This window comes from Pygocentrus nattereri, chromosome 2 (assembly GCF_015220715.1).
Source record: "Pygocentrus nattereri isolate fPygNat1 chromosome 2, fPygNat1.pri, whole genome shotgun sequence".
Lineage (NCBI taxonomy): Eukaryota > Metazoa > Chordata > Actinopteri > Characiformes > Serrasalmidae > Pygocentrus > Pygocentrus nattereri.
The window spans coordinates 9,028,138-9,048,164 of NC_051212.1; the positions used below are offsets into that span (position 1 = coordinate 9,028,138).

Sequence of the window (20,027 nt, forward strand, 5' to 3'; positions counted from 1 at the left end):
AACATACAAAAATACCGCTGCTAACTTCCCGAACTAAACGTTCACTTAACTTTGCACTAACTGCGATTTACTTGCACTACTGTGATTTATGTGCTTTACATAAAGAGAAAAGTCTAGAAATAAACCACACAAGCTTCTAGCTCAGAATACCCGCTGGCTCGCATAGCGCCAATCAACTGTTCAAAAAAGCGCTGGAATGCTGCGGTTTCTGAAACGTCGGAGAGCTCGGCCAATTTTACAGCCAACTCAAACATGCCGCAATTTTACTGCGATCAAACCACGGCCGATCCGGGTTTGAAGAATGGCTCGTTTAGAACGCTTTGACAATAGAAAACCATAGTTAGTGTAAGACTACCAACGTCCAACATCTCCACACCACTATTAAACTCATCTGAACTCATTTAAAGAGTGAATTCCACTTTGTTTCCAAAGTTGCTCCAGAATGTACCGGTTAAGATGTAAACAAAGCCATCCAGAATGGTTTGGTGTGAAATTCTCTGTTCTAGAGAAAAGTACAGTCGGAACGGTTCTCAGTGGTGGTGATGGGAACCAGACGTCCACCTCTAAAAGCGCCCTCACAGAAAGTTCATTCATGAAACGGTTATGAATTCACTGCCCGAGGCCTGAGGCGCTCTCTTATGACAGGGAAAAGCATATTTCTTGCCGTGGAGGTCCATGCAGGGTGCTGCAAGGCAAAACAATCAACAAAGAAAAGTTTGGATAGTTAGTAAAATGTCTATGTTTGTGTTTTAGACATTGTGACCCCTGGTTCCCATCAGCACCACTGTGAAGAAATCAGAGTCTCTACAGTGATTTCACACCAAACCACTTTAAACGACTGCGTCAACATCTCAACCAGAGAGTAACACTAGAAGATAAAAAAAATAGTGGAATTCGTCTTTAACATTACAGTCAAGTGGGTGTTTCTCCTAAAAGCTGGCTAAAAATCAGTACATTCATTTAAAATATACAGGTACACACAAGGCTCTGCAGAGCCTGAACCATGAAAGGAGGAGAAGAGCAATGCGTCTCCTTTCTTAAACCTGAATAATTCCTTTAAAGTGTCTCCTCAGCATCCGAGGAATGTGCAGAAACCTTAACAAACAGCCATTTCTAGACCAATAACTCTGCGGCCAGAGATTTCCTGTCTGAGCTACAATCTTTAATTCCAGCTTGAACTCGCACTCTGTGCGGACGCTCAACCCACGCTGCATTTCTCAACTCGCCTGCCTTCAGACGCGATCGTGCCTTGTTTTAGTCAGTGAAACATACGGCCTGCATAACGTATGTCTGTGTATTTCCTTCTGACGTGAGCTTCTGGTGCTCTTTTTCTCCTCTGTGGGACATCACGAGGGCATCGTTTCAGAAAAACCGTGATCATTTCGCAGTAGAGCATGGCTCCTTTCAGCTCACGCGGCAACACAGGCAGAAAGAAAATATCTTGGTCCGAGCTTCTCGCTAACAAACATACAAAAAAACCACACACTGTAGTAGAACAGCTTGTTTCACTCCTAGTAAGGAGCTTACAAGTGCAAGAACTGCCAAGACAAAGAGAGAATACACTGCTAATAATGAATGAAAGCAAGGGCGTTCATGCTAACTGGCTTCCACCCCCCCCTTCATCCACTGTGGGTGAAGTAGTCCTCCAGAGTAACGACTCTGGCAGCTGGTTGTTTCTAATGCTTGCTCAAGATGCTGCAGTTTTCCTGCATTGGGCGCAGGTTTCTAAGCCAGGCGTCACCCACTGAGTGAAATAATGGTAAATTCATTACTTGATGATGGATGCTTTAATGCTTTGCTTCATATCGGACCGCTTGCTGAGAGTTAAAGCTGTTCTGAGAGCCGTGAGAGGATGTTGGACTACAGTCCGTCGCATGGGGGTGGACGTGGAAACTGCAGGGCTGTGTAGGATTAGCTGGGAGCGAGCTGATTGGCTACCGATGTTTTGACACAAAAAAAAGACCTCTCGACTTTCCAGCCAAGAATGTGTGCAAGCTCAGAGAGACTGCCAGCTAACGCAGAGCGAGGGTATGTTTTCTTGTCAGTGCTAAGAGTGCGTGTTTGGTGAGTGTGATCATTAAAATGAAAGGGATCACTACTCCTTCACCATAATTGCTCTACGTAATTGGGGGAGCTACTTGGTTACTAAACAGCAGTAAAAATTCAGGAGTCAGTAAATGAATTTGAGCACATCCTCTTAAGATCACCTTCAGCTGATGTTGGCCTCTTATTCAAGAGATGAAGGCAAAAAGTAAAAAGGGTACAAAGTACGCAACTTGACTAGATCAGACATATTTAGTGTTTTTGCTGCATGATGAGAAGTATTCGGGTCTTTGTTTTAACTGCAGAGCTTTTTTGTGGTGTTCCTCTGGAGATCTGAGAGAGTCTGATACGTTTCGTTTTTAATGGCTCAGCAGTTAACGCAGCGTCCCTCCGTGGCTTAGTAAAGAGAGACTCTCAATGCATCTGAGTATAGATTGTGCTGATGTAGTCAGAGAGTTTGTAGTGAGGGGAACTGTCCTCTGGGTCTACCAGACGCTACAGGGCTGGACTGGGAGAGTCTAAACTGAATGGATTAATATGAAGCACTGCTCTCATAAACTGAGCACTTTTAAACTTCAGATGTAAGAGTTTCTTAATGTGTCTTATGTACGTTTGTGATGTCCGTGAGAACAAACTGCTTTACTCAGCTAATGAGCTGATTAGCTTGTTAACCAATCAGTACGCAGTAGCCTTAATGTCAACCAATCAGCACTCAGTAACATTAACCAATCAGCACACAGTAAAACCAACCAACTAGCACTCAGTAAGAGTAATGTCAACCATCAGCATGCAGTAGCACTAATGCCAACCAATCAGCACTCAGCAGCAGTAAGGCCAACCAATCAGTACTCAGTAGCACGAATGCTAATCAATCACCACTCAGTTGCAGTAAGGCTATGCAATTAGCACTCAGTAGTAGCAGTAAGGCTAATCAATCAGTGTTTAGTAACAGTAAGGCTGACCAATCAGCACTCAGTAACAGTAAGGCTAACCAGCCTTCAGTAGCAGTAAGGCTAAGCAATTAGCACTCAGTAGTAGCACTAAGTCTAATCAATCAGTGTTCAGTAGCAGTAAGGCTATCCAATCAGCGTTTAGTAACAGTAATGCTAACCAATCAGTGTTCAGTAACAGTAAGGCTGACCAATCAGCAGTCAGTAGCAGTAATGCTAACCAATCAGTGTTCAGTAGCAGTAATGTTAGCATCCGACTGCCAAAAACCTATTTGCTGTAGAAAAGCAGGAAGACACTGGTAAGTTTTCTTTGACTTTTTTAACAGAGGACATCCTTCTACATCCAAAACAAAAAGGTCACACATCATTTGTTAGAAGAAGACTCACCTCCGGGTGCCCTCCAGCATTTTGTTGTCAAGTTTCTATATAATGGGAGAAGTAGGAATTTGCCAGGCTCCCCTTGGACTTGCTCTGATGTAGTAATCTACAGTGTTCAGTGACATGAACTCTCTGACCAATCATGGACAACTCTGGTGTGGGCATGGCAACAACCAAGATAACACACTGGCTACGTCCCAGCAATAAGAACATTTTGACAAACGTCAAAAGGATTACAATCTCCAAAAGCAGCGCAAATGGGACTAAAAGTTTAAACCGAAGTGAAATATAAAAGGTGAAAATATAGTGAAATACAGTGAAGCGAGTGTTTAAACACAAATTTAAAGTGGATGCCAAGTTTCAAAGTTTCAGCTCCTGAATGAAACTTCATGCTAACTTCACTCTTCCAAAATGGAAAGTAGCCCAGTGTCATCGTTTGCCTGTTATGTGAGAAACGGAGGACGTCTTAGGGTGAGCTCCCACCTACCTTGTTTGGTGAGGCCCAAACAAACTTTTTCTTTAGGACAGGTGTGAGGACTCCACCCGTACTTGGGTCTGAATGAAGATGCAAAGATTGAGTAAGATTTATTTATATTGTAAAGTGAAAGTAACAGGGTGACTGTATCCCAGCCAAACGTCCAATCAAAGCTCACCCATGTGTTCAATGTGGCACACTTTAATGTTTACCACGTGAGATCAACCAAACCAAATGAAAAAGATCAAAGCCCAAGTTCTGGTTCTGACTTTAGAAAATGAAGTAGGTGAGAAAACAGCCTTATTTGCACTTCAAGACATCCCACCAGATTGTTTGGTGCTTCAAGGCACATGGAGAATATTTCTTTTCTATATAGTGCGATACTAATGAGGGAGTCAGAGGCCATTTCAGTCATAATTCTGATGTCACAAAACATCAAACGACCAGAACGATGTCACTGAAAATCAGCACTGATTTTATCACTAAGGTTATTAGAATTCAGAGATGGTCAGGGACAGGATTTACATTAGATACTTGAGTTGAATGTCCAACTGAAGCTAAGTCTGTATATGTGTGTGTGTGTGTGTGTGTGTGTGTGTGTGTGTGTGTGTGTGTGTGTGTGTGTGTGTGTGTGTGTGTGTCTCTGTGTGCCAATGAATGTGTGCTGGTTTGACTTGGGGCAGCTCCAGCTGTGTCAAAGATCCCAACCAAATGCCTCAAGTCCCAAATGGGATTAGAAGGCAACGAGAGAGAAACAGAGAGACATTGAGAGGGAGATTCTTCATACTAAAATGTCATTCTATATGAATTAGATACTGCACATCACTATGGATTTGTATTGTTATCGGACTGACGTCAGCAAAAAAGGCTGAACCAGATCCCGATTTGGAAAAAAGACTGAAAGTGATCCAATCCTGTAACAAATCTAAATGTTAACTATGTAGTTCTTCCTGTGGGGTTAGTGCTTAGGCAGTTTCAGCATCATAGCCTACTTTTAGATGGTCACCTTATGTGAAGTACTACAAGAAATAGACCATGTTAAAGCCACAAACATACACACAGACGCTTTGAGCTACACAGACAGACAGTCACATTACATCAATGCAATAATAATAATAATAATAATAATAATAATAATAATGCAATTGCAAGCTGCATTCTGAGTGTTTGTAGGGTCTGAGTTCATATGAAATAGATCTGATTCTGTCATCTGACATTTTAGTGGGGTCTTGTTAGTGGGGTTTTGTTTGTGCCCTTGTGAACACCTATAAACCACGGTGGCGACGCTCTGAGAATTTTGTAGGATTTTTTTTGTATAAATAAGTCCGGAATCTGTCAGTCGCATGTATTTATTGTATGGTCTTCCTTTATAGGAAGCTCTGATTTTGTCAATTAATCTGACATTTGCACTGTAGGAACTTTACAACAAAGACCTGACTTTGTGAGTTAACATGGGTTTTTGTACAGGATGGGTTGCTTGTGTTGCCTCCATTAGCTGGTTGGGCTTCACAGGCCAGTTTGCTGGTTGCACTGGATCAACTTCCTGATGGGAAGCAGCCGTCTATAGCAAGGGTCAAACTGTCTTGTGCTGCCAGCGTGCTTTCCCCTGGTCAACTATCATAGCAGATGAGCAGTTGGACAGCTCTTGCGTAACAATGGTTCGCCTCTTTGTGGAGGTCCACACAAGTGCAGTAGCCAAACCAATCTGAAATGTTTTATTTGAAGTTGTTTACGCCAAATACTACAAGCTACTTATGATGTTTTTTGTCAGGTATTACCAATAATTTCAAATATGTTTCTGAAACGATAATTTGTCTCTTCCCATTCAAAGAGATAGGTTTCTTGAGATAACTGCCTGGCACTGTTGCATAGATGCCTGCTGAGTGAACAGACCTTCCTACAGGTACTTTGCTTCCCCTCCTATACCGTTCATGCGTTGGAATGACAGCAGGTCCCATTCAGATTTGTCCTCTATTGTCCCCTGAAATACTGAGTGTTTTAACTGCCACAGTAACAGACAAATGCAAACGAGTTGGTAAAGGACCCTGTTTGCCATGTCATATCAATTTGGTAATAGCACTGGCTAATATTTAAGGTTTTAACATTGGGTTTTGATACTTTGAGTTTGGTTAGGACGCTTAAAAATGCAACTTATGCTTCAATTTTAATGACAAAATAAGTGCAATGTGGAAAGAAAGTGAGAGGAGCACAAGCAAACCTTCAACACAGCTGCACCTGAAGGTTCACTTTCCCAAGTCAAGTGCTTAAGTGACGCAACATTGAGAGTTCTATTGCTTTTATACAACAGTTAAATAAATACAGTGATAAATGAAGAAACCGGGCTGCTTAATATGCTTTAATGTTCAGTTCCTTCCTCCAAATTATAGCTCCTTAACAAGCGGCTTGTAGCTACGTCAGAGTAACGCTGCACAGTCTGCTGAGTCCTTTGAAGTTCAGACTGAGCCATAAAACTGCCGCAATATCAATTTTGCTAGATCAGTATTGATGTTGTTTTGTTCCAGCCGGTCTGTAAAGCTTCTTACAGACCGTTTAGTTTGGCGAATGGTGATGGGTTCATTTCTGGCTGATTCCAGGTTGTTCAGCTGTTCTTCTGTCTCAGCTGCCGACTGAAAAGGTTCTGCCTAAGGTTTTCCATATAATCTTAAAACACAAGAGTAATGTAAGAATACATGGTGAGTGTGTACAGAAGCACCATGTGTTTGCAATGCGTTGACCAAGCGTCATCTGCGTTAGAGTGCCTGCACTGCATTGGGTACGTTCCTGGCCTAAAGTACCTTTAATGGGTGCTACCTTAGAGAACACTTTCCATAATGACGTGTGGATGTGAAGAAAACGTCTACAGAACCTACACATAATGTAAAGCTTCTAGCGAGAACCCTTAAACAGGTATAAACGTGAAGGTCCTTTGAAGCGTTGTCTGCTCTTTAGTCCAGGTGAGCTTTCCTGTTCCTTTTTCTGCTGTGGTTTCCTTTGTTGGTTTGTTATAAGAGAGGTATGTGACGAAGATCATATTTCATGACATCAAATCAAAGTGTCATTACTATTAATTATTAATTACGTGCAAGTGTTGACAAACAATTCATCTTCTACAGTCAGACTGAAAACTTGTGTTGATATTGGCAGCATCTTAGCAATAAGTGTTGTACCCATTCTGAATTATATGAAAACCTACCTAGTGCATGAACGAAGAGCCGGTGCCATCAAAATGCACTCAGGGATCAGCTGCGTCAGTGCAGGGCTAAAACAGTTGCCAGTAGGGGGCAGAAGCTCAGGGCAGTAGTTGTGGTGTGTCTGCCTGTCTACACTTGCTGTGCAGAACATCAGGGAGCCTGTACAGCAGGCACAGACAGGCAGACAGACAGCAACAAGCCAGGAAGGACACACAAACACTTCCAGTGGCCTCACACTTCTCTCCATCCTAACATGCACTCAAAACCAGGAAAACAACATCTGTGATGCAACAGCTCACCCTCTGTCTTATATATGTATGTTAAAGATGTGCATTCGAGAAATTTTGGTGAACTTGTTTTAGTATTAAAATTTGAGTAGTTTGGAATAAAGGAAGTTCATGAATTGTGTACTGTCGTAGTTTTTTTTGACTGCGTGTGGGTTGTGTAACTATAGAGAGCATGACGACACAAGCAGCTGATATTGTGTCTCACACTAAGTTAAACAGCCACATTTAAGCTGAAATACTAAACAAAAAGGTCAAGAATTTGCACAACTAGTGGTAAAACCTTCAATGTATGGCCTCAGTGTGAGAAGACACTTTATGACTGGTAGTTCTGGATGGCTTCTGCTTTTTACATCAAATCATGGAGACGTTTTGATGAGAAAAGATGACGAGAAACTTGCTGACACTGATTTCTCTACAGTGGTGCTGATGGGAACCAGGGGTCGCCATGTCTACAGCACAAATATAGCCATTTTATTTATGATTCAAAACCACCAGTGAACCCCCCTGGGTTTTTTTTTTAACATATAATGTTGGTAAACTGGTGGTAAATCTGTAAAAAAATTAAATAAATAATATTTAGGAACTATTTTGACTCACAATGCCCTGCATGCACCTCTATACTACCACTATGAGGTCACTTTCACAGGCATTAAATGTTTGGGACGTCTGGTTCCTATCACCACCACTGGAAAGAATTTTCACATTCAACAAGTTTCACATCAAAACACTCCTAGTCACATAAAGCATTCTTGCTTATTAACTTAATTATGTAAAGACTGTAAAATCTGGGGCATTCCCCTTTAAAAAAGAAGGATGGACTTCTCTTTTGATGAACAGAGGTAGGACTGAAGAAGAGGGAGTCCTCCACCCAAACTTTAGATACATAGACCACAAAATCAGTTCAACCATCAGGTACACACCACCTCTTAGGCTAGCTGCACACAACAAATGAACGTTAAACCTTCTAGGCTTTTGTTTTGTGTCTATAAACGTCTACATGTCTATAACTACGTCTCTTATTGGTTTGTCCAAGTGCAACTAAAAAGCAGATATCTCGTCCTCTCCTGCAGGAGTACACGGCCCAGGAGCTACAGATCTTTGTCACAACTGTCAAGGTCATAGGTTCAAATTCAGGCTTCTGCCATTGCGCCCTTTAGCAAAAGTGCTTAATCACGAGTTGCCCTGGGAAGACGGTTCCTGCAGCAGGTTAATGTGCACAGCGTCAGGTAAAAGCACCAGAGGAATATTAATGTGCTGCAGCTTTTGGAGCTCCACTAGAACATACACTACGGCTCAGTTTCTCATACTAAGCAACCTGGACTACATGGGATTTTAATGCAATGGCACCGCTGTTTAGTCCAAGACTAGACTTCATGCTTGTAACACAAAGCTGGTCCTATACATCCAACAACTTGTAGACACCTGCTCATCCATTAATAGGATGTTGGTCCCCTGTTGCTGTGGTAACTGCATCTAAATCTTCTGGGAAGGCTTTACACTATATTTTCTAACAGTGCTGCGAGGGTGGCGCTGTCGCCTCACAGCAAGGAGGCCCCGGGTTCGATTCCCCGGCCGGGCGACCAGGGTCCTCTCTGTGTGAAGTCTCCCCCAGGTCTGCGTGGGTTTCCTCCCACAGTCCAAAGACATGAAGTCAGGCTAATTGGACATGCTACACTGCCCCTTGGTGTGAGTGTGCATGTGATTGTGTCTGTCTGTCTGTCCATTTTCCATACACAACATAGCTTGAGAATTCCATTTAATTCTCTAGCTATATTATATTCTTCACAGGTTTCTGCAGCAGCTCTTTGCTTTTTATGCTAAAAACCTTGAAACAACATCTTATCATTGTGTTATGGCTTTACAATGTTATTTGATTCCATTATTATCAGTATGACAAAGCTAAAATGAATGCAGCGTAACGCAGGTAGGCCAACAGTACGCCGGCTAGCTGCTCACCAAACCAACAAAACATTGTCAGTGCACCGACATCACTATTAGGCTGAGGCTGAGAGAGCATGACTGCAGCCAGAACCTTCTCCAATGACCACTCACATGGTCATTTAACAGTTCTATTTTACACAAGTAGCCAATGGGCACCTGCTGAAGCAACTACTTACTGGTTAAAATGACTGTCTATGGATATCAATCATATGCTACTGATGCAGCACATAGGGCCAGTTCCCCAGAGCCAAGGCAAAAAGAATTATGATCGACATTCCAGTACTAGGCTTCATCTATGTCCGGAAACCGGTCCATAGACACAGCGATCCTTCAAAACAGCGCAAGTGACGAACTGTATTTCTGAACACAAGGCTGGACTCACCTCATCATCCTTGAACCAGGACAAGCTCTCGGCCGTCAGCACGAACCAGTACTCCTTGGCTCCACCTTTCATGATGCTGATGTTGTTGATGGTCAGCCAGCCTTTGCGGATAACCTAACAAAATTGGAAAGGACAAAGGTCAGATAAGATTGTGGTCCACTCAAAGACACAAATCGGGACGTCTGCCCTTGATTTCAAGCAATATTTAAGCTCCCCTTGAACAAATAGCCATGTGTGTGTCTATGGAGTGCTGTGCTAGCTGTGGTTAAATAAAGTCTTTTGAACATTGTAAGAAATCAGGGCTGCAGGACGCGCAGTGCTAGTGAAACTGAGTGACCGTGAGACTGGCTCCTCTCAAAATGATCAGTCACGTTAGTACGGAAATGCCTGAGTGATGCATTCTGGGCAATATACAAGCCACACACATGTAAAAATGGGTCATTGTACAGAAACGTCCACTCTTTTTTTCTCTCTCCATAGGGGTCACTGGTGTTACCGATCCTCACTGGTGTCACACATAAGGAATGCAACCATAGACACCAGAGACATTTTCAATGAAAAAGGCATTTTACAAAATAACCGCGGCAGAGCATCAATCTACGGGGTTTCAATCGTGGAATGTCCACTAAAATATGTAAATTAATCCATTTGTATTCTACTTTTTCACAATTAACTAAAAATAAAGTCGGTCACACCAGTGACGTCGGCTAAAAGCTTCATATGAGATCATGAGCTAAATGAGAAAATCTCTGAGAACTGAAAGGCACAGCGGACTCACCGTGTGCTTTTCTACACAGATCCTCAGAAAATAGGTAAAAGGAAGTCAAGTACTTTTAGTACTTAGTACTTGTGACTTTTATTTCAAAATAAGAGTTTTTGTTACACTGCAACACCAGTGTAACATATCTGTAAATGCTAGGGACACAAAAATGGACGTCTCTGTTGAATGACCCAAAATACACCATACAACAGTGAAGTGTTCTGTGGTTTCTATACAAACTAACTGTACACTAACAATCCAAAAGCAAGTAACAAATGTGTCTGTTTGTGTTTGTTACTGACAGGTGCTTTGGTCATGCCTATTCCTCTGACCGTCCAAACTGTCCACAGTAATACAGGCTACATGCAGTATAAGCTTAAACCAAACAAAATCTTTAAAGTATTCATTCCTATTGATGCTTATTGGTGAGGTCCTATTAGTGAGTTTCCAGACTGAATTTCTTACAATGATGCCAGAGGCTGGTGGAGATGTGGCCTGAAATGGTAAGCATGAGCAAAGAGTGAGACAGGTACATAGATACTAAGGGAGTAAAGATTTCAATGCAACTCTATAGGAAATTATTCAAAGTATTATGAAATCTTAAAAGGCTTGTATCGTGGACAATATTTCTTTTTTACTTTATTGACATGAAAAAGTGTGATTAACTACAACCCCAATTCTAATGAAGTCGGGACGTTGTGTACAACATAAATAAAAACAGAAAACAATGATTTGCAAATCCTTTTCAACCTATATTCAATTGAATACACTACAAAGACGAGATATTTAATGTTCAAACAGATCAACTTTATTGTTTTTTGCACATATTCACTCATTTTGAATTTGATGCCTGCAACACGTTCCAAAGAAGTTGGGACAGGGGCAACAAAAGACTGGGAAAGTTGAGGAATGCTCAAAACCTGTTTGGAACATTCCACAGGTGAACAGGTTAATTGGAGGTGAGTGTCATGATTGGGTATAAAGGGAGCATCCCTGAAAGGCTCAGTCGTTCACAAGCAAGGACGGGGCGAGGTTCACCACTTAGTGAACAACTGCGTGAGCAAATAGTCCAACAGTTTAAGAACAACGTTTGTCAATGTGCAATTGCAAGGAATTTAGGGATTTCATCATCTACAGTCCATATTATGCCTACAAGGTGTTAACAGAGCAGGCTCCTTCCTACCTGCACTCGCTCCTAAAGGCTTACAGCACCGTTGCGATCCTCCAATGAACGTCGCTTAGCTTTGCCAAACATTCACACAAAGCTATGGAGACTGTTCTCATACTTGATTCCCCAATGGTGGAACAAGCTACCTTCCGCTGTCAGAGCAGCGGCGTCCCTCGCTGTTTTTAAGAAACTCCTGAAGACGGAGCTCTTCAGGGAGCACTTACTCTAATCGCCTCTTGCAAATCTAACCACTTCCAACCTCATCTCCTTCTTGCCCTCCTTCCCTTCTCTACCCCGCTATTACCCCTTGGCCTCCTTTAAGGCCTGGCTATGTTTGTCCTATGTATCACATTATTTGTAAGTCACTTTGGATAAAAGCGTCTGCTAAATGTAATGTAATGTAATGTAATGTAATAATATCATTAAAAGATTCAGAGAATCTGGAGAAATCTCTGCAAGTAAGCAGCAAGGCAGAAAACCAACATTGAATGGCCGTGACCTTCGATCCCTCAGGCGGCTCTGCATTAAAAACCGACATCATTCTGTAACGGATATTCCCACATGGGCTCAGGAACACTTCAGAAAACCACTGTCAGTGAACACAGTTCGTCGCTCCGTCTACAAGTGCAAGTTAAAACTCTGCCATGCAAAGCGAAGCCACATATCAACACCACACAGAAACGCCGCCGGCTTCTCTGGGCCCGAGCTCATCTGAGATGGACTGACGCAAAGTGGAAAAGTGTCCTGTGATCTGACGAGTCCACATTTCATACTGTTTTTGGAAATCATGGATGTCGTGTCCTCCGGGCCAAAGAGGAAAAGGACTGTCCGGATTGTTATCAGTGTAAAGTTCAAAAGCCAGCATCTCTGATGGTGTGGGGGGGTGTTAGTGCCCATGGCAGGGGTAACTTGCACATCTGTGAAGGCAACATTAATGCTGAAAGGTACATACAGGTTTTGGAGCAACATCTGCTGCCATCCAAGCAGCGTCTTTTTCAGGGACGTCCTGCTTATTTCAGCAAGACGATGCCAAGCCACATCCTGCACGTGTTACAACAGCGTGGCTTCGTAGTAAAAGAGTGCGGGTACTAGACTGGCCTGCCTGCAGTCCAGACCTGTCTCCCATTGAAAATGTGTGGCACATTATGAATGAATTATGAAGCTCAAAATACGACAGCGGAGACCCCGAACTGCTGAACAACTGAAGTTGTACATCAAGTAAGAATGGGAAAGAATTCCACCTACAAAGCTTCAACAATCAGTGTCCTCAGTTCCCAAACGCTTATTGACTGTTGTTAAAAGGAAAGGTGATGTAACTCAGTGGTAAACATGCCCCTGTCCCAACTTCTTTGGAACGTGTTGCAGGCATCAAATTCAAAATGTGTGAATATTAACAAAAAACAATAAAGTTTATCTGTTTGAACATTAAACATCTTGTCTTTGTAGTGTATTCAATTGAATATAGGTTGAAAAGGACTTGCAAATCATCGTATTCTGTTTTTATTTATGTTTTACACAACGTCCCAACTTCACTGGAATTGGGGTTGTATGCAAACATTTTTAAAGTTTCATAAAGTACCATTCAGTCCATATATGGGAGTGGAGCTGCAAAAACAGCCCATTTTTAAATCAACTGTTATGTCACAAACCCAGCACATTTACTTATATTCATCTATTCATCCTACAGCAGTTCAGACCTTTTACATTTATATATAAAGTTATATAAAGTGTTTCAGCTGGGAATCCATACAGGACAGCCAATCGGAGGTCATTTACATATACCAGTCTTATGTACAGTAACAGGACCAGCCCGTTTAATTCTAAAGGATAAAAAGAAGTTGGAAATGGACCTGTTTTTGGTGCATAATCCTACACATCATACATCATATGCACTACCACATGTACATGGTAGTGAAATATATAAACTATATATATAAATATATAAACAAGATTTTGGGTCATGTTTAGGCTTGAAAATAGCTATAAAAACAAAGAATTTGGCCAAAAGTTGGGCTCATACATTAAATATTTACTGATTATAATCTACTGTATCAATCCAAAATCAATGCAGTTGAATTGCCACCCTTGGGTCGATACAATTTTACACCCCATGTAGAGAAACAGATGCACACACAGATAAACAGATGTACAGATAAACATGAAAAAACAAATAAAACAACTGGAAATGTGGAAAATAGAGCAACACCTGGCACACAGCAGCTCGCTCCATTAAAACCCAGCACTCCAGAAAGGATCAACATATCCAAATCCAACATCAACACGAGTCACCCGCATGCAACTCAATAAAACAGCAGCTGTTTAGGAGCTAATGATAATTATACCTGAAATTCAGAGAGGGCAAGCAAACCGAGTGGAGCTTAAATCAGACAGACTAAGCTGAACTAATACAACCTTTTAATAACGACAATTCTATTTTTTCATTTTTCTTAAATTTTATTTGCTGGTGTGGAGCAAAAGTCAGGCGAGTGTGGGCAGTCCTGAAGTGACTGGCTTTGGAGGTAACATCCAGCCAGATAGGGCTGCATGATAAATAGTTTTTTACCATTATTGAGATATGAGATTCTGCAATAAACACATCGGTAGGAGCTACAATGATCGAACGGATCATATTACTTCACATACAGTGGCTGAGTGATGTAATTAGATTCGGGGGGGGGACACAGAGTTAGACGCCCAACAAGCGCTGCCATGTGTTAAGCTGATCTCCTGTTACAAACCACACAAGAGCACAGCTCAAACACTACTCTATCCTGAACTAGCCGGTAAAAATGCTTAAAACGTAAAGACTATTTTCACGTCTCAATGCGTAAAATATAGTGTGTTGGTTAGTGTAGTGGGTAACACCTCTGCCTACTACACTGGGCTTCAATCCCCTGCCTGGGTAAATACCCTACACTATATCAATAAGAGTCCTTGGGCAAGACTCCTAACACCGCCTTCGCCTACCTGTGTAAACTGATCAAACTGTAAGTCGCTCTGGATAAGAGCGTCAGCCAAATGCCATAAATGTAAATATATGGACTGAGGAGTAAATGCAACAAACGTGCATCATCATAAAGAGCTTTCAACATTAAATATATATCTATTCATGTCTGAAGGATAACATTAACTAGATCACTGTTGTCAGAAGAAAACCTCCCGTCTCCATTTTTGACGTTTTTCAGTTTTTCGCATAGTTTGAAAACACCTGCTGCCCTTTACAATGTATGTAAATTTCATGATGATTGGGCTAAAAAATGGCCCAAAATTACTCGGACAAAAGCTCTTAGGTTTTTTCCTTTTCCTGTAAAGTTACCATTTTGGAGATACGAGGTTTCCTTCCAAAAAGAGCGATATACATATTTATTTGTGTTTGTAGCCTGAACAGAAAAAGCTGTCCAGGGAAATCTCACTGTTTTCAGACTGCATCTGTAATGAACTACGTCATGAACAATTTTTCACTATTTGCTTAAAAGGTGAGTTTAGCTCAATTTCTGTTTACAGAACAGTAGAAAGTCCATGTTTTCAGCACGTCCAATCAGATGCACAAATTTTAATAATCATTTATAGCTTCTCATATCGTCACGGTAATCTCCAACAACTTCATTAAATATATAGGTGGTATATTTTCCAAAAGCTATTTAAAAATGACAAGATACAGCATTTTATTCAATTTCATTCGCCTTTTTCAGATACTCAAAGTCAGCAATGTGAATACTGAGAAGACGTTGGATATTCCTACAGTCAGGTATGCACATCCACACAGTGGACCAGACAGCAGTGATGCGATGTTAATGTAAATTCTTTTTCGAGAAGGACATTTACAATCAAGGCTGAGTAATCTGAGCTGAAGAGTCAGCGCCCTTCCTTACCTGGATGTCCTGTCAAAGCAGGAAACAAGGTGGTTCTCCTTAAACGGGAGCATGCATGGGGACAGCTCGCTCACAGAGAGGGGGTGGGGGTGGAAAAGAAGATGCTGGCCATGATAACATAAAAAAATCTCGTGAAAACATAAATGAAAAACAAACACTGGAACCAGAAGCAGAATTACAGGAATGACAAAAACGTAACAGTTAAAATATTCAAAAAGCATAATAAGTATAACGTGAAGATTCTGGAGTAACAAAAGAAAAGTGTTAAAAAAAAACAAGCCACAGTGAAAGAAACAAAAGAACTTTTCTCAAAGCCTTTCATGTGCATAGAAAGCGAGGAAACGCACAGAACTCTGATTATGAGGAGAACTCGCATGTACACACTGCACTAACCTGGTTTCCTGCAGAACTCGTCTTGTTTGTCTGGCTGCTCCTCTGCTGTGCACTTCAATCATCAGGAATCAAAGAAAGATGAAGTGTGACACACAAAAAGACACATTAATAGGAAATTTTGAGTAACAACTGCCACTGTACAGTCCATCACGAGTACCAAATTTCACCCAGTCTTAGACCTCCACTAGAGAGGAGAACCTACTTGGCGAAGCCAATGAAATCCTCATGGTTGGTGTTGATGTAAGCAAGCTGGATATCAATCAGCAAGAGAATCTGTTGAAAAATCCAAAAAAAATCATTCATTTTTCAAAAATACACAGGATTTCTAATCGTGCCACTGATTAACTATATGTGCATGTGGTAATTCATAAAATTCGAAATACAAAGCGACAGAGTGGCGTCTCAATACAACACATCTTTTTTCCCCACACAGCACAAATACGAGCTTTGTGTTTATATATTAATGTTAATATACACCAATCAGGCATAATATTATGACCACCTCCTGTTCTTCGGTGGTTGGGACCACCATGGACCCTCACATAGCAGGTATTATTTGGGTGGTGGGTCATTCTCAGCACTGCAGTAACACTGACGTGGTGGTGGTGTGTTAGTGTGTGTTGCGCTGATCTGAGTGGATCAGACACAGCAGTGCTGCACCTCAAATGCTGCAGTAGTGACAGTTTTAGTTCATTTTAAGCCGAACTCCAAAACGCTCACCAGTACATGACTAGCAACCACCGTTTTGAACAGTTGTAAACACATAAAATCACAAAAACACACAAAAAAATGGACCGAATTGCAGAAAATGTGTGTTTTGGTAGGGACCATTTTTAATGTTCCCAGACTGTGGGACACATTTACTTCAAAACAATGGGATCTAACTGCTCACCATGTGGCCACGAGAGGCTCAGTCTCACTTGCTGCTGTAAAACGCAGGGGTGTGGCTAAAATAAGGCTCCGCCTACAGACTAAAACTGTAGCACTGCAGGTTGAACTAATTTGGTAGAATGGTCCACGTCTGTAGTTATCCCAGTTCTGAGGAACAACACGTTTTTCTCTGGTTGCCACTGAGGTGACTGTGGACGTTACCTGGTCTTTGGCGCGGCTCTCGCGCTCCCGAATGTGTGTAGTGACGATTCGCTCGGTCTCCTCCCTCAGCATGGGGAATGTAGCCAGCTGCTCAGACAGAGCACACACAAACACACATGAGCAGGACATCACAGGATCCGACTTTCCAAGGTTACTCCACTGACTCAGCACCCCTACCCCTTTCGTCACTGGTCAGTTTCTGACCACAGGACCGTCGCAGGACCATTTGTGTGGGTTCTCCGGTTTCCTCCCACAGTCCAAAGACATGCAGTCAGGCCAACTGGACATGGTAAATTGCCCCTGGGTGTGAGTGACTGTCTGTGTCTGTCTGCCCTGCGATGGACTGGCGACCTGTCCAGGGTGTATCTTCTGCCCGATGACCGCTGGGATAGGCTCCAGCACCCACCCCCCAACCCCCCCTCCACGACCCTGACGGAGAAGCGGCTTGGAAAATGGACGGGATAGATAGATGGCTAAAACTATGGCAGGTGTTCTGAGACACATAATCTGGACGTCCGTCCCACCGCCGTCTTTTGAAGATCAGAGCGTGAACTCCGTCTCCTCTGCAGACCAGTTTCTGCTCCACCATGCTGAACTTTTGCTTTGATGCGACACGCATGCTCAAAACGCACTTAAACTTTCCGATAGGGAATGTAATCAGATACAGGCGTTTACACGGATATTATTCTTCTATTTAACAAATTATTTACAGAACTACCCACCTCGTCCAGTGGGATAGAAATTGTACTCAGAATAGCGTCAATCAGACTAGTCAATTCCGAATGAGGTTTTTACACGGACGTATTCTATTCCGATTAACTCGGAATATTAACGAGTTATTAGGGTGCATGTAAACGTGGCTACTGATGCATGGCAAATAACCACATGAGTGGATCTGCATCATACTCGTACCTCATATACAGTTACCACCATTATATACTTTATGATTCTATTAGTACCAAAGCAAGGGCCAATAAATATAAGTACACCAATATACAGATTATCATTACAGCTCTGCTATTCACTGGTGCTGTCAGTACGCCCGACACTCGAGATGCCACAGTGATGTGCGGTCAGCTGTTATTAGATAAGTGAGCTGCTGCAAATTAGCGCTTCAATAATTACTCAGAATGTAATTATGAGTAACAGTTGCTGAAAGGCTGTAATGGTCATGACTATTTTTACCATGCAATGACTGTTAATGTCACCAACAATGAATGGAACCAGTGACAGCAGACTGAGTGCTCAGTTAAGTGTTGGGAACTACATGGGCTGTAAATGAAAGGCAGCTGCAGGAGCCGCATTTACGGAAGCTTTATGAGTCTTCTCCCAAATAATAAAGCTGAAAGAATGGTGGACGCTCACGCTATCGGTCAAAGACACGCATATAGACCGATTCTAATATGGTAATCATACGGACGGACGGAAGAAACGTGAGAAAGACGCACTCCAGCTGCAAATGCTTGAATGGAACATCGTTCAAATTGTCACAGATGCAGCCACATGACTAGTAATACTTCATTATTCGTGAATCATAAAGTATCCTAGAGTTGTAAAACCAAGAGAAATGGCCACCACATGGTGACACTGACACTAGTGATCTCCCCTCCCGATTCTCCCAGTCTGAACAAGCCTATCGCTGCTGTCGGGGGATGTTGTCCTTTACATTGTGTGTACATTTCATGATGAAGGAACCAAAACAAATGGCCCAAAATGACTTCTGGTTCCACTGACTTACAACAAAAGTTCTCTTCTCCTGTAAAGTCACCATTGTGGAGATACATGGTTTTCTTCTGACAGCAGTGCTACGCTGTATGCATTTGAGCCTATTAGGGCTGAACAACTTGGAGAAAAAACCTGTGATTTTTCTTACTAGTTGGGATTTTGATATATAAAAAGATCTTTCAGCCTTAGATCCTCCGGATCTCCAAGTTCTGAAGAAAGTGCAACCAGGACTCCATTGATGTTACAGCAAGTAAAACATAAAAGTTTATTCAGCATCAAATTAGTCACTACCATAATGATATTTTCTATTAGCAGCCTTATGGGAACATAGAGTGAAATGATGGTTCTTCAAGGGTTCTTTAGTAAAGAAAAGACTCAAAAAACCCTTTGCATCATAAGAGTTTTCAGATTGATGGAGAATGTGCTGTAGATGGTCTACACAGAACCTATTTGAAAAGGGTTCTATAGAGCTCCAAAAAGGGTTCTTTTATCGTAACAAGCCTGAAATTGTAATAATAGGGACCTTAAATCATGCATATTTTTTCCATGAATAATGAAGTCACCCAAACCAAAATGGTACCAAATGATTAATTATCAATATGACAAATAACAAATAAATAAATAAATAGCCCAGCAGCAATTAAACAGACAGACCCTGTAGATGGTAGCAGTAATAGAGGTAAAGAAGACTGTACCTTATTAGCACACTGCTGGACTGTGTTAATGAGCTCCTGAATGACCAGGTCAATGCATTTAATGCAAGGCTCCTTCAGCTTCACCACCTGCTTCTTCACTATGGCCTCAAAGGCCATGTCCGGAGTGAACAGGCCCGTCCTGGAGACGTGAACAAAGATACCCAACAGACAATGTCAAGGACTGCTTTTTCACCAACCACACAGCTGAGAGAGCCATTCCGAACTTCAATTTGCTCTCAATAACCGTCTCCAAATGATTTGCCGAAAGCTTATGGAGCGAGTTTGTATACTGTGTCCCTTAATCCAATCCAAGTCAACTCAATCCATTGATGGCTGCGGTTTGCAGGTATTAAGTGATTTGTATCGCCACACCACCTGATTTCATTAAACAGCCCTTCTTCTTAATTAGGGAACCTTTGTAGTAACATTTTTGGAACAAGTATTCTCAGGCATTGGCTTCAAGCTCCATGAGCTACGTCTAATGTTCTACTGTGACTAAAACTATAATATGCTTGAAGCCATCCATTCAGAATTCACCAGCAGCCTCATCATTCAGAGAGTACAAGTCCAGGTTTTTGTCTCATAATTTGTTTTTCTTCAATTGATTCAAATTGTTTGAATAGAAGTTCATATAGCTGTTGTTGGAAGAAAAGCTTGTATCTCCAAAACTGTAAT

At 41.8% G+C, this 20,027-nt stretch overlaps 1 protein-coding gene across 1 annotated transcript in view; it reads right to left on the reverse strand.

Moving 5' to 3' along the window:
* Nucleotides 1–20,027, reverse strand: part of dnm3b (dynamin 3b) — a 56,818-nt gene that overhangs the window by 16,967 nt on the left and 19,824 nt on the right. The window contains exons 11-15 of the mRNA XM_037544429.1: nt 19,353–19,491; nt 16,933–17,019; nt 16,043–16,113; nt 15,841–15,892; nt 9,648–9,761 (exon numbers count right to left, since the gene is read on the reverse strand). Of these exons, the coding sequence (XP_037400326.1) occupies nt 9,648–9,761; nt 15,841–15,892; nt 16,043–16,113; nt 16,933–17,019; nt 19,353–19,491 (463 nt within the window). The remainder of the gene's footprint in view (nt 1–9,647; nt 9,762–15,840; nt 15,893–16,042; nt 16,114–16,932; nt 17,020–19,352; nt 19,492–20,027) is intronic.